Below are 13,085 nucleotides of genomic sequence, written 5' to 3' on the forward strand. Positions count from 1 at the left end.
AAACCAGTTTATTCTGAACTGTTGTTAATCGTTTCTCTGAGATTTGCAATAGCCTCAATAGAAAGTTTCGACACACATCAATATTTTAACCCCCATTACAGAAAAAACTATATTTCCACACGTTATCCCTATTCTTGAATGAGTGAAGCTTCTTTGGTTTTTAGATGCACTCTGTCAAGGCAAGAAGTAATAAAATGAAATTGTTCTATTTTCTAACCCATGTCCCAAAAGCGTTTAAAAATAGAGAGTTGATCGTCCTTTGAAAATTCATGTGTAGGCCTACACATTTTCATACATCATCTTCTTGCCGGTGTATATGACTTCTTTTCCATTTCCTTGCCTGTACGAGTTGTGTATGAATCGCCACTGTTTCTATTTATTTTTCTTTCTTCGGTTTTTCATTTAGTTTTGTTCACAAGCTTCCTTTTTTCCCATATTTTCGGTCATGATTCACTGCTGCAACTGACAACCTGAAGTAGGCCTAAACATCGAATATTAGCCTACTACAGTATGGCTTGCAACAGCATGTGCCTGCCGCTGTAGTAGGTGCGTTCACTCGTTCAACGTAAACACGGAACATTGTGTCCTGTGTTACGTATTGAAGCTAGACTTACGAACATTTGCTACAATGTACTATACGCATTCAACTATCTAATCCTTTGATCGTCGGAAAACGGGCGTATAAGGGTATACGCTGTTTTTCTGGTGAAGTACTCAATTATCAATGCTGCAAAATTATTGATTCTATTTCCAATTTCGATATGATGAAGGAACGAGAGTTTCCAGTTTAATGGTAACCGTGGTTGGCCAGTAAGTTTTTCCACGGACTAATTAAATTCTCCATTTCAAATTTATCTAAGCCATTACGTCATGTGATTTATATGGAAAGGGTCACTAACTTATCAGTTCTTTTAGTTGGCTACAGCTTATCTTGTAATTTTTAATTTGTGGGAATGAACTTAATGACTCTCTGACTTGTTTGAGGCACTTAATTAATTTAATGTTGTATAGCAGAATATGTTAGTAGCATTGTATTAAAATAAACCGAAATCCTGCGGACATCATACGTACTTAAAAATGCTATCATTTTATCCGATATCTCCAAATACGATTGCTCGTGTTCACGTGATATCCTGGAAGGAATGCAGATAACAAGATACGAAAAATGTAGCGAAGTGTGTAGAGGACAGACTGCTATGTTACTTCGAAAGATATCGGTTCAATAAAAAGTGTTCGTGTGTCAGAGTTGTAAGCTCCGAAACCGGTTGTGGTGCTAGAGACGTCCAGTCGGAGCGTGAACTTGCTTATGTCTGTGGAAGCACCCGAGCACGCAACGAGTTATAGTGGAGCGTTCCGCTCCGTTTAGGCTGTGTCTGACAACGCTGGAGCTAAACAAAATCTATGTTTGTTTAATAGACCTGAACTTTAGCTTACGAGTACTGTATAATCACTAACCACTTACACACTCACTCCATAGTCCTGTTTGGCGCATTCTTTTCTAAACCTGTACACAACTCTATAGTACATGAGAAGTGAAAGGACTTCTTTTTGGCGCTAGGGGAACTTCATTCAAGTTAACCGAAACCATTCTCCTTTCTCTTAAATTTTCTAATGAGGACATTAACAAAATTTGTCTAATGGTATTTAGAGATTCATTATCCATTTTACACAATCACTTGTATAATACTATGTATTTTTTTTTACTTCATTTCATTACTCTTCAATGTATTTTCATCTCATGTTTCTCCGAAATCAAATTGTACTTTATTTTTAAATTTATCATTGGTCCATATTCTCTCCGCAATCATGTTGTATTTAAAATTTAACCTCTGCTTTGTATTCTGGATCCTAGTGGTCAGCCGTAGATTTCGGCCAGATGTCCCGAATTGTGGAATTTGTGTAAAGTATCGCCAACTTTACTGTTGATTTCGGTCTTGCCGACAAGCGTCCAATGTGATTAATACGGTAAGTGCGGCGTTTTACAAGTTGGGCATTTTGGACCCAAGGCAAGACAAAAAGTATATTGTGGAATTGCATAAGTTTACTACTTTCTTTATCGTGTAGTGAACCATAGATCATAGAAGCTTATTTTATATTCCTACTCTTTTAAGTGTTACGTAGTTAATTTTGCTTGGTCTGAAATTCCTCAGTGTTATGCTAAGTAGTGATATTTTGTTACGCAGAATTCTGCAAGGTGAAATAATTTCGAAAAGACGAAAAATTTGGTTGCACGGCAAATCTCGCAAATTTCAGGCACAATAATTAACAACAGGTCCTTAATAGAAACAACAACAACCAAATTTCTTGGCTTACAAATCGATAATATATATTAAATTGGAAAAATTATGTTAAAGAAATTACCCCCAAATTAAATTCAGGATATTTTGCTTTTAGATTCATGCAAGAAATAGTAAATATCAATACCTTGAAAACAATATACTTTGCGTACTTCCACTCGATAATGAGTTTTGTAATAATCAGGCCTGGCGGTTTCGGTCACGTGGACGTAAAATTAATGGTACATTTACCATAGCATACGAGATGTTGGTCGCGTGGCATGAGCAGACGGTCATTCAATATTTTTTTTTTATTTTTATTTCATTTATTTTATTCCATAGATCTTAAATGAGCAATGAAGCTTTAAGATGTGGAACAAGTCAAAATTTTACAATATTACAATTACAATTTTTACAGTTTTACAATTATGTAATTTTCTACAATTTTTACAATTTTGTGCAATTTTTACAATATTTTGGCGAGATGTAATGAGATGAGGTGAGGCCCGAGGATTCGCCAAAATATTACCCGGCATTTGCCTTTTGGTTGGGGGAAACCTCGGAAAAACCCAACCAGGTAATCAAATCAAAGGAGTTGATGCCGAGGACTCGCCATAGACCATCCGGCTTCAGTCTCACGGCTGGGGAAAACCTCGGAAGAAACCATTCAATGAGACCAAAGGTGGATCCAAACCAAGCCCGAACGCAGCTCCGTATCAGCAGCCCAGCGAGTCTGCCGACTGAGCTACATCGATGGCTCTACTAAAAATATACCATACATAGCCAATCAGATTATTAAATTTACAAACGCAAACGATCATTTATAAGTTGAGCTATATGTATAGTACAAAACAAGTAAGTTAATTAAATTTAAGGCATAGCAATCAGTTGTGATATACAGAAATTGATAATACATATCATGGAAACTACTTCAAATTACAAACACAAACAATTTATGAATAGAGCTATACAGATTACTATTCAATTTAAAGCATATAAAATTCATCGGCCAAAGATGTGTATGCACCGGTGGACTATCGGCTGTGTACACGAACAATTCTAGGAGGCTACAACTACATATCTACTACTTACGCAGACTGCAGGTTGTTTCTAAAATAGGTAGTCAAGACTTAGTTGCATTCATCCTTGTAACTTGAAATAACTTTAAATGTCTGCATACCTTACTTACATATCTACATATTTAAAGAACAACTTATGAATAATTTAAATAAATTATGTAGGCTATATAATTTGTCAATAAGTGAAGAGTAGAATTTTTGGAAAGCCGATGTACACACATTTTCGAAATGAATTAGATTGAAAATCGATGTTTTCCCCTATCCCTATATTCTATAAATGATTATACCATGAAAACACTGGTGTTTATGTACTTACAGAACTTCAAACGTTGATCATTTGAAAATGCCTTACAGTAGGACTTTTTTTTTTTTTTTTTTTTTTTTTTTTTTTACGATTTCTTGAATTTTACACAAGTCCCTGGAAAAGTCTATTTTTGAGAAGAGATCTTATGGCACAGTGGGAAAACAATTCAAAATTGCCTACCGCAATATATAAGTTGCAGATTCTTGCCTAACACCCATTGATTCCATTGGAATTATTGGAGACGTTCAGAAGCCGTTAGGATCTGCTTATGTGGATGTGGATACGTCAGCTAAAGGCAAGCTGGACAAAGTCATTAATGGAAATAAAATACCGATTATGAACTTGTGTGCTCAGTAAAAGAGAAAGTATCCTGTGGTAAACATTTTGGAGACACAGAATTTGGTCGCACGTTGTCTCCAATTTCATCATTAAAATTTGCATCTGTCATTTCTTGTGACGTAGAAAAGTAATTTCCTATCTACAGCAAATAATTTTGACATATAAACGCATGAAAGTGATTGATGAAAATTTGGAAAGACTGTTAGTAGTACAGCAGGTCTACATTGTGTCATTCGAAAATAAAATATGATTTCAATTTTGATAGTGCATATATTTAGTATTTTTTCTTCATTGTACATAGGTATGTAATAGTGCATGGATGTTTTAAATTTGAAAGTACATGGAAATCTTGTCTCTTTAGTCCCGTCACTCTTATTTCCGACAGCCAATCACGATTGCAGATCGGCTACATTTAAACGTGTGAGTATTTTCATTCGCTGCCGATAATGTGATGCACTTTCTAAGGTTCGATAAATACTTAATATAATCGCCCGCCATTTTAGCTCTTTCGTTCGCGTTTGCAGAAAACACACGAGGACGTTATTTGCCGTTCAATTATTTGCTCAATTACAGTGTGTTTGATTTATTACCATAGGAGCTACGACATGATAAAGTTTAACGGTGCGGCAAATAGATTCCTCGTCTGGTAGCTCGGCAACGAAAGAACAAAAATGGCGAAGGATACTACCTATCTAGACTTTATAGAGCTTTCACTTCCTAAGACGTAAGCAAAGAGGAGGAGTCACGCCGGGAATAACAGCGACACGATTATAGTAATGAGCTTGCGCTAATCTATGGAAACATACATATGCTAGTATTTGGAGAAGAAGAAGTAATGCGAAAATGGCAAGATGATGTTTCATTTTTAATGATTAACGTAAACACGAACTATTCTTCCGTTCAGGTTCTAGGACTATGGTACCTGGTAGAGATGATCTCCGCTCTTGCCGGGCGCGTAGCTACGTGTTCTGGTATACGTCTGGATCGCCCGGACAACTCATCCTGGAATAACCTCACCATGGTGGGCCACGAGTCTCCGGGTGGGAGCGTTGTCTTTTACGAAAATCATAGTGTGACTATAGATGATCCAATAGGAAACCCAGGCCTTTGGGAACAACCAGGTACAGAAATGCTCTTTAACCTCTACACTTGAAAATGTGATCTTAAAAATTTAACATATCACTTACTTAAATTGATAAGATTTTTATATACGTTAAGTCCGATTAAGATATTTTTACTGTAATGTTCGTAACATGCCAAGAACACAGGTCCAAAACTCGGCATTGAACAAAGACGATGTTGCATCAAAGTTTTCTCGGGCTACGCCAGTTTTCCCTGGAATTTATAAAGAACAGTTTTCATTTTGATAATCATCCTCATCATAAGTTATCCAGAAATCAACGAAAAAATCAGGCTGTGGCTGTATCAGGAATACAGCCGTGGGTTTTACGTAAATACGTCTGGCTTAAATCAACAGATCTAGACGAGATATTTCGTTTGGCCCCAAATCAGCGCTAGTATAATCGGATTCGTTAGATATATTGCTCGGAATTGTTTACTAGCGCCCAAAATGATCCAGTCGCCGCATGCGCGGTACCAACTCAAGGTCATGCTCGCATCATAGTCGTATACCCGATCGAATGAGACCACATTTATTTCAATCGTGCTATTAGTCACGAAGTTATAGTGTAGGAATGGATCACCCTGCAAGCGTTATATCCCCGTTTCCGCTCTGGCACCTTATGAGTCGGTCCGATTTTAAAGACGTATTCACTACAAAACTATTGCTTTTCAACATTTTCTGAGTCGTAAGTTTCACAAAGCAGGTAACCATAGGGATTCCCGGTACTGAGTTTCTGAATATGGGGCACAAAAACTAGACGACAGATGCATTTAACTACCTGGCCATAAATTAGAGCAAATTCAGCCAAACCGTTCTTTGCCACAAATGATACATAGATACATATTTAGTATTTTATATTATTTTGTATTACAATTTGTTTACTTTACTTGCACATTGGACATAATAAGCCTATGATAGTGTGCACATTTCATAGAAAGTTATTTCAAATTTAAATTAAAACACTTATTGACTTTCAGTTGTAAATGCCACATTTAACTTAGACTGTACGGAAAACTATTCAACTTTGAAGTTGAAACGTTATTGGCACAGGTTTTAGTGAAGCAGTCATGTGTTCAGAAATGCAATTCCTAAAGTACTCCATATTCCTATTATTTTGTTGGGTTAAAACGCTGGTCTGACCAGGCCGGGTGGCTATACGGCCAAAAGCACTCTCCCCTTAAGCCTTGGTTTTTAACAACCACGTAATGACGCCTGTGTGAGCGTGATGCGGCACCCAGAATTCAAATCTGTGATTATTATGGAAGTTGGATTTTAAAAGCTACGTGCGTCACTATTGCGCAGCGGCTCTGCGCAAGACCTGCTGCGTAATGCGGCAGCGATATCCTGACCTTGACTTCGGTATGACACGCAGTATTGTGTTATGCATAGAATTAGGGGTCGGAATTTAATTATGTACTTTAAAGTAGTATTGCTACTTCGTTTATATTATATTTAACCTAACACCATATACTGCCCGTGCCTCACTTCCTGAGCTGTTTCTTTGCGGGGCGAGACGCAGAGGGACAGGGTAGGAGGAGCTGCGTACCGCATGTGCCTACTACCCTACGTTCAACACATCGGCCTTTTCAGGATTCCTTTCGTCAGCTATGGAGCAAGATCAGCCATTGACAAGCGAATGTATAGGCTGTCCTCTCACGAAACAGATTATGTCCCCATCAATTCCTGTAACTAAACACTAATACCAGTTGTAGACTACAGTCTCTACAAGACATTATAGACCTAATCGCGATTACGGTTATCACGTGTACACATCCGTAAACTCTTTCCTCAATGGCAGTGTTTCTCAAACTTTTTCCACCGCGAAACCCCTTTTAATCTAAAGTGTAACTGCGGAATCCCTATAATATTTTATTAGTGTTTAAATTAACAGACAAGTGAAAGCTAGTATCTCAATAATTCTGTTCAGTGGGACGAATGTATTTGCTTTTTAAGTCTGCAATCAGGTTTTATAGCGGAAAGTTGTAGTCTCATTTCTATTGTAGGCCTATTTCTAAATTTTGTCTTTTCGATATTTTGTTTTAGTGAACAGAGGCGCAGAGAATCCAGTGATGAAGGTGATAAATATTATGGATATTTTCCGTTTTAGATGTTCATTAAACATATTATTATTACGCATATTCTTGGATTATTATTATTATTATTATTATTATTATTATTATTATTATTATTATTATTATCGGTGGTTTCATGTTATTGATTCATATTTCCGCAACATTTATATATTTTTATAATATCCACTAAGTATAAAATAGCCACCGGAGCAGTCCAGTCGGCTAAGGCGTTTGCCTATCGATCCAGAGTTGCGCTCGGGCGCGGGTGCGATCTCCGCTTGGGTTGATTACCTGGTTGGGTTTTTTCCCCGAGGTTTTCCCCAACCGTACGGCGAATGTCAGGTAATCTTTGGCGAATCCCCGACTTCATCTCGCCAAATACCATTTCGCTATCATCAATCCCATCGATGCAAAATAACCTAGTAGTTGATACAATGTTAAATAACAAAGTAAAATCATATAAGGCTCACGGAACCCCAGAACATACTTTGAGAAATGCTGCTCTATGGTAATTCAGCAGTTGTCCAGACTGAACGAAGAGTGGCCTAGTGTGTACTTACATTTTAGGAAATCGCCATCAGAGATAATAGCGATAGTGGTAACCACGATTACAGTATCCAGTATTATAACCAGTAAAGATCCCTGCGATGGCGTAGGATGTTTTCAGAACATGTAATATGCTGCCGTGCCGCCACGTTGCACCTCCCGTGACGTTCCGAGCAGACCTAAGAGGCGTGGTTATAAGCACTAGGGAACTCTCGGTTCAGGACGTGAGACACGGGCAGTACGTCTGATATAGTCCACATCTGTGGGGTAACGGTCAGCGCGTCTGGCCGCGAAACCAGGTGGCCCGGGTTCGAATCCCGGTCGGGGAAAGTTACTTGGTTGAGGTTTTTTCCGTTGTTTTCCCTCAACCCAATGCTGGGTAACTTTCGGTGCTGGACCCCGGATTCATTTCATCGGAATTATCACCTTCATTTCATTCAGACGCTAAATAACCTTCATGTTGATACAGCGTCGTAAAATAACCCAATAAAAAAGTCTGATATAAAACAATGTCATCTGTATTTAGATAGGCGTGGTGTTCATTACTTACTTACAAAATATGATTTTGAGAGAATCCGGAGGTTCATTGCCGCTCTCACATAAACCCGCCATCGGTGCCTATCCTGACCAAGATTAATCAGTTTACAGTATCATATGCCAACTTCCTCAAATCCATTTTAATATTATCCTCCCATCTACGTCTCTGCCTCCCAATAGATTTTTTCCCCTCAGGTCTCACAACTAACACTATTTACGCATTTCTGGATTCGCCCATACGTGCTACATGCCCTGTCCTCTCCTGTCTTGAGAAAGTATGCAGTGCTTCTTCCATCGCAGCTAAGTATCCAGAAATGTCGTTATCAGAGGCGTATGGGGGCGTGGTTAAATATGTACGAACTAGCAATATTACTTCCGACCTCTACACCCATAGTTTTTATAAGAGGTTGGAGTTTATGTACAGTATTGTTCTTGCATTGTAGGCCTGCAGTATTCATCTTTGTAACATGAGTTGCAAAAAAGAGTTTAAAGAGAAATTATTAATGGATTGTGTGCGCAGTTTTCCTGTTATTTATAACGTTAGCAAAAACCGTGCAAAGACAGGATTTCCAAGACAAAATGCTTGGAACTGTATCCTTCTACTGAATATATTTGTGGCACCCTCAGTCCCACAGTAAATCACGAATTTCATGAGACTCCTAGCGAGATGCACAATGACGGTCTGTTAAAAGCCACGACAGTGCGCGCCACGCACACGTCAATCTTTTGGTTTCACGTTGTGCCGCACCACTCTCACGCCGATATGGTATATTTTGTAATGGAAACTCTGTTGCTACCCGTACACAAATACCATATCTGCATACTCAGCATTTGTAAATACGTGCGGCATGCTTAAATGATACGGTATAATTTGGCCAACAAATCATAATCACGATTGAAAATTTCAATTATGTAAACTAAAGCACATCTGCGTTACTTGACCTTCAAAACAAAAATGACAATCGATTAATAAGCCCAGGTAGCAACCGGAGTAGCAACACACGAAACGAAAGTGCATTGAACGTAATCATTTGTTTTTGCTTAACACTTTATTGGGTTACGTTCTAACATCTGTATCTCTGTGCCCAATAAAATTGAACACATGTTTATATGAACATTTTTACTCAGAACAGTCCATACAATCACCCTCTAAAATATTCACTATTCCTCCTGAAAACCTTTATTATTTCGATTCATGTCGACCTGGGTGGCGCAGTCGGTAGAGTACTAACCTTCTGTTCCCCAGGTTGCGGGTTCGATCCCGGCCCAGGTCGTTGACATTTAAGTGTGCTTAATTGCGACAGGCTCATGTCAGTAGATTTACTGGAATATAAAAGAACTTCTGCATGGCAAAATTCCGGCACACAGGTGATGGTGTTATTACCTCGGCAGGTCAAAAGAAATAAATCCAGTAAAATAAGGAATAACAAACCAGACTAATAAAGATAAAAAAAATAATCTAAAAACAGGAGCAAAATAATAACACAAATAATTAGACAAAAAAGGAAATATCTGTTCCCTAGTAAAAAGCTGAATTGCATATCTAAAAGGCTGTAAAATACCAATAAAACCAACCTTATTAGGACCCTTACGATTTTGCGAGTGTCGTTAAATAAAACATAATTAAATTAATTTCGATTCGTATAGCAATTATGTAAACATATCGGCAGTTTGATTTGTAATTGTGGTTACTACAATTGAAGGGCTCAGAGCCAAAGGCGACTAACCCACAATTACAAAATGAGTAAATAAGAGTTGATATTAAGAGGATCCTGACAAAAATGATTGGTTTCACAATTTATTTTAATTGGTCTACATTGAATAAATACAAAAAAAAAAAAAATATCGTGAATCTATAACACCAATGTATAGTTTTGAAAAAAGGCTTAATAATGAACAATACAAAATTGTGGGTTGGTCGCCTTTGGCTCTGAGCCCTTTAATTTTACTTATTTTGCTGTATATAATATGGAGCAGTTTGTAAGGCCATTTAAGTAAGTGGCATGACCGCATGAACAATCCTTTACAACCTCCGGAAATAACCGTCCAATTGCTGTTTATAATTATTTCTCGAGAAATGGCAATGTATTTGATCATATTTATTTTATTTTATTTAAGAACAGAGTTGTAAAAGTGTAAATTTTGAATGATCTAAATTATGTTGTAAGGTTTTAAAGGTGGGAATACTGATCAATTTAAATGGGGTCGAAAGTCAAATTATAATTGACTTATCTGTAATGAATGTAATTGTGGCACCGGATACAAAATTGTGAGGTCCACTTTACATGGATGTTAATGTTGACATTAAATATATATCATATCATATCATATCATATCATATCATATCATATCATATCATATCATATCATATCATATCATATCATATCATATCATATCATATCATATCATATCATATCATATCATATCATATCTCGTATAATATATCATATCATATCATATCATATCATATCATATCATATCATATCATATCATATCATATCATATCATATCATATCATATCATATCATATCGTATCATATATCATTCTATTTGATTCGAATAAGTGAGAATCTTGCTAACCTCTAATAAAATCTCGCGAAATCCGACAAGAGTGTTATTTTGTCATCAGGGCATCCAGTGATTAGTTGCAATCTAAGAATATCAACATAATTTCAACTAAGGTACCTGGAGGTATTAAGGCCCAGCATGTTATAAGGCCCACTACCTAGTTTTGCCATTAGTTATACACTTTTGCAAAAGAGAGGAACAGCTCTTAACACCTATTTCTTCTTGCATTCGAGTGAGGTATAAAGAAATAGATTCTCGTTCTTGTGTGTAGCTGACTGATGGCAACAAAGTTAAGTGTGATTAGTTCTGCTTCCATTATAAAATTTTGCAAAATTTAAGCTGATATTTAATCATGTTACTGTGTGTTATTAATATAATATTAAATGCACATTATTGTAAGTTTGTGGCTACCGTGAAACTTTCACTAATGAGCACTCCATGAATTAAAATTGGTACGAAGTAACATAGCAGGAAATAAGGCCCATGAAATAAATACGTGGAAACGCCCACAAGTCCCTGATATGAAGTCCCTGAACTATAAAGCTCAAACTCTGAAGCAAATCTTTTTTGCAAGAAATAAATCAAACGAAAGATTGACAATTCCTAATGCACAAAGAGCATTGGATAAGCCATCAACTTCAGGATTTGTAAATATGCAGGGGACGCGGATGTGTTCTGACTTCGAAGAGAATTTTTGCAGATATGCATGTGTGTGTATCTTGTGAATGTGTAGAAAAAAGTGAAGACTTGTATGCCCAAGGTATGTTCAATACTTATATTCTTTATTGTGCACTTTATTATCAGTCACAGCAGGATATAAGGCCCAGTGACATGATGTTAATTTTCATTGCTCACAGCATTTATGTGTCTGTTTGAATATTTATTTGAAGTAAAATATTATAGGGTAACTATGAAAGTATCCTATAACATAATTCAAAAATTGCTAAACGTCTCCAGTTCAAAGGAAGAATATTTTATTTCTTAGGTGGGCCTTATTACCCCCGGTTACCTTATAACCATTTTTCAGCGGCATTGTGGGTAATGCTACACCGATCTCTAGAATCTTTATCTCTCGATCTCGTTAAATCTCGCAGTAGCTCAGGCTGCAGGCGCGTTTGCCTGATTCGGAGCTGCGCCTGGGCATTGGTTCGATTCCCGCTTGGGCTGATTACTTGGGTAGGGATTTTCTGAGATTTTCCCCAACCATAATGTGAATATTACGTAATCTATGACGAATCCTTGTCTCGCTAAATACCATCCACTATCACCAATTACAAAGACGCTAAATAACCTAGTAGTTGGTACAGAGACGTTAAATAAATAACTAGGAAAAAGTGAATTCATACCGCAATAATGTTTTGTGTTTAGACATAGGTGCGGCTGTGATGGTCACCGATGTTGGCGACAGCACTCTTTCCCTGACCACGTGTCACCGACTGCTGGGCTTCCAATGGACGGGCGTGTTTAGCCGGAACAAAACCATGGTTCCGTCCTTGCTGCAGTCCGTGAACGAGCGGTTGGGAGCCGCAGGACTCCAGAACATCGATCAAGCAGTGGTCGTCAACGGCACTGCTTGTCCAAATGCGAGGGAAGTGTGAGATACAGAGCTGCAGATTGGGTTTTAGAACCGGTTTAGATTCGTCCGGTCAGAGATCAGGTTGAGCATCCGACCGACTATTCGACTTTCAAGCCATTTGTAGAACGGTTAATTTTCCGCGTCGAAGTCTAATTAATACTCAAATGTATTGCAAATACTCGTATTAAATATTTTTGTGATTATTTCAAACTAAGAAGTGTTCTAAGAGCAGCTATTGAACAGTAATCTCACTAGGGGTTTCGATTTACCTAGAGAAAATCAAAACTGAATGGGATTTAATTGACTGTTACACAATTAGAAGAAAGTATATAACGATTGTAAGAAATAAAGTACTCTAATACAATAAAATATTAATTGCCATATTGAAATTTTGTTTCACTAATGTTAGCTTTACCAAAACGTTTGGATGGAGCCTCCATTTTCACTTGACTGTCTATGCGATAAACAAATGATCGCAAAGCATGTTTTATAGTACCGTAAAGAATTTGCAATTTGAAATGTTGGTAAACAAAGAAACATAAACAGAAGAAAGTATATAAAGATTAGAAGAAATAAAGTACTCTAATACAATAAAATAGATATTAATTGACTTATATATATATATATATATATATATATATATATATATATATATACTTACTTAC

General features: G+C 37.1%; 1 protein-coding gene across 1 annotated transcript in view; it reads left to right on the forward strand.

Moving 5' to 3' along the window:
• The window catches only part of LOC138709963 (uncharacterized), a 33,080-nt gene extending 20,271 nt beyond the window's left edge, over positions 1 to 12,809 (forward strand). The window contains exons 5-6 of the mRNA XM_069840645.1: positions 4,903 to 5,119; positions 12,213 to 12,809. Coding sequence (XP_069696746.1) covers positions 4,903 to 5,119; positions 12,213 to 12,442 — 447 coding nt within the window. The 3' untranslated portion in view covers positions 12,443 to 12,809. The remainder of the gene's footprint in view (positions 1 to 4,902; positions 5,120 to 12,212) is intronic.
• Positions 12,810 to 13,085: the final 276 nt, after the last annotated feature.

The sequence above is a fragment of the Periplaneta americana genome, chromosome 12 (assembly GCF_040183065.1).
Source record: "Periplaneta americana isolate PAMFEO1 chromosome 12, P.americana_PAMFEO1_priV1, whole genome shotgun sequence".
Lineage (NCBI taxonomy): Eukaryota > Metazoa > Arthropoda > Insecta > Blattodea > Blattidae > Periplaneta > Periplaneta americana.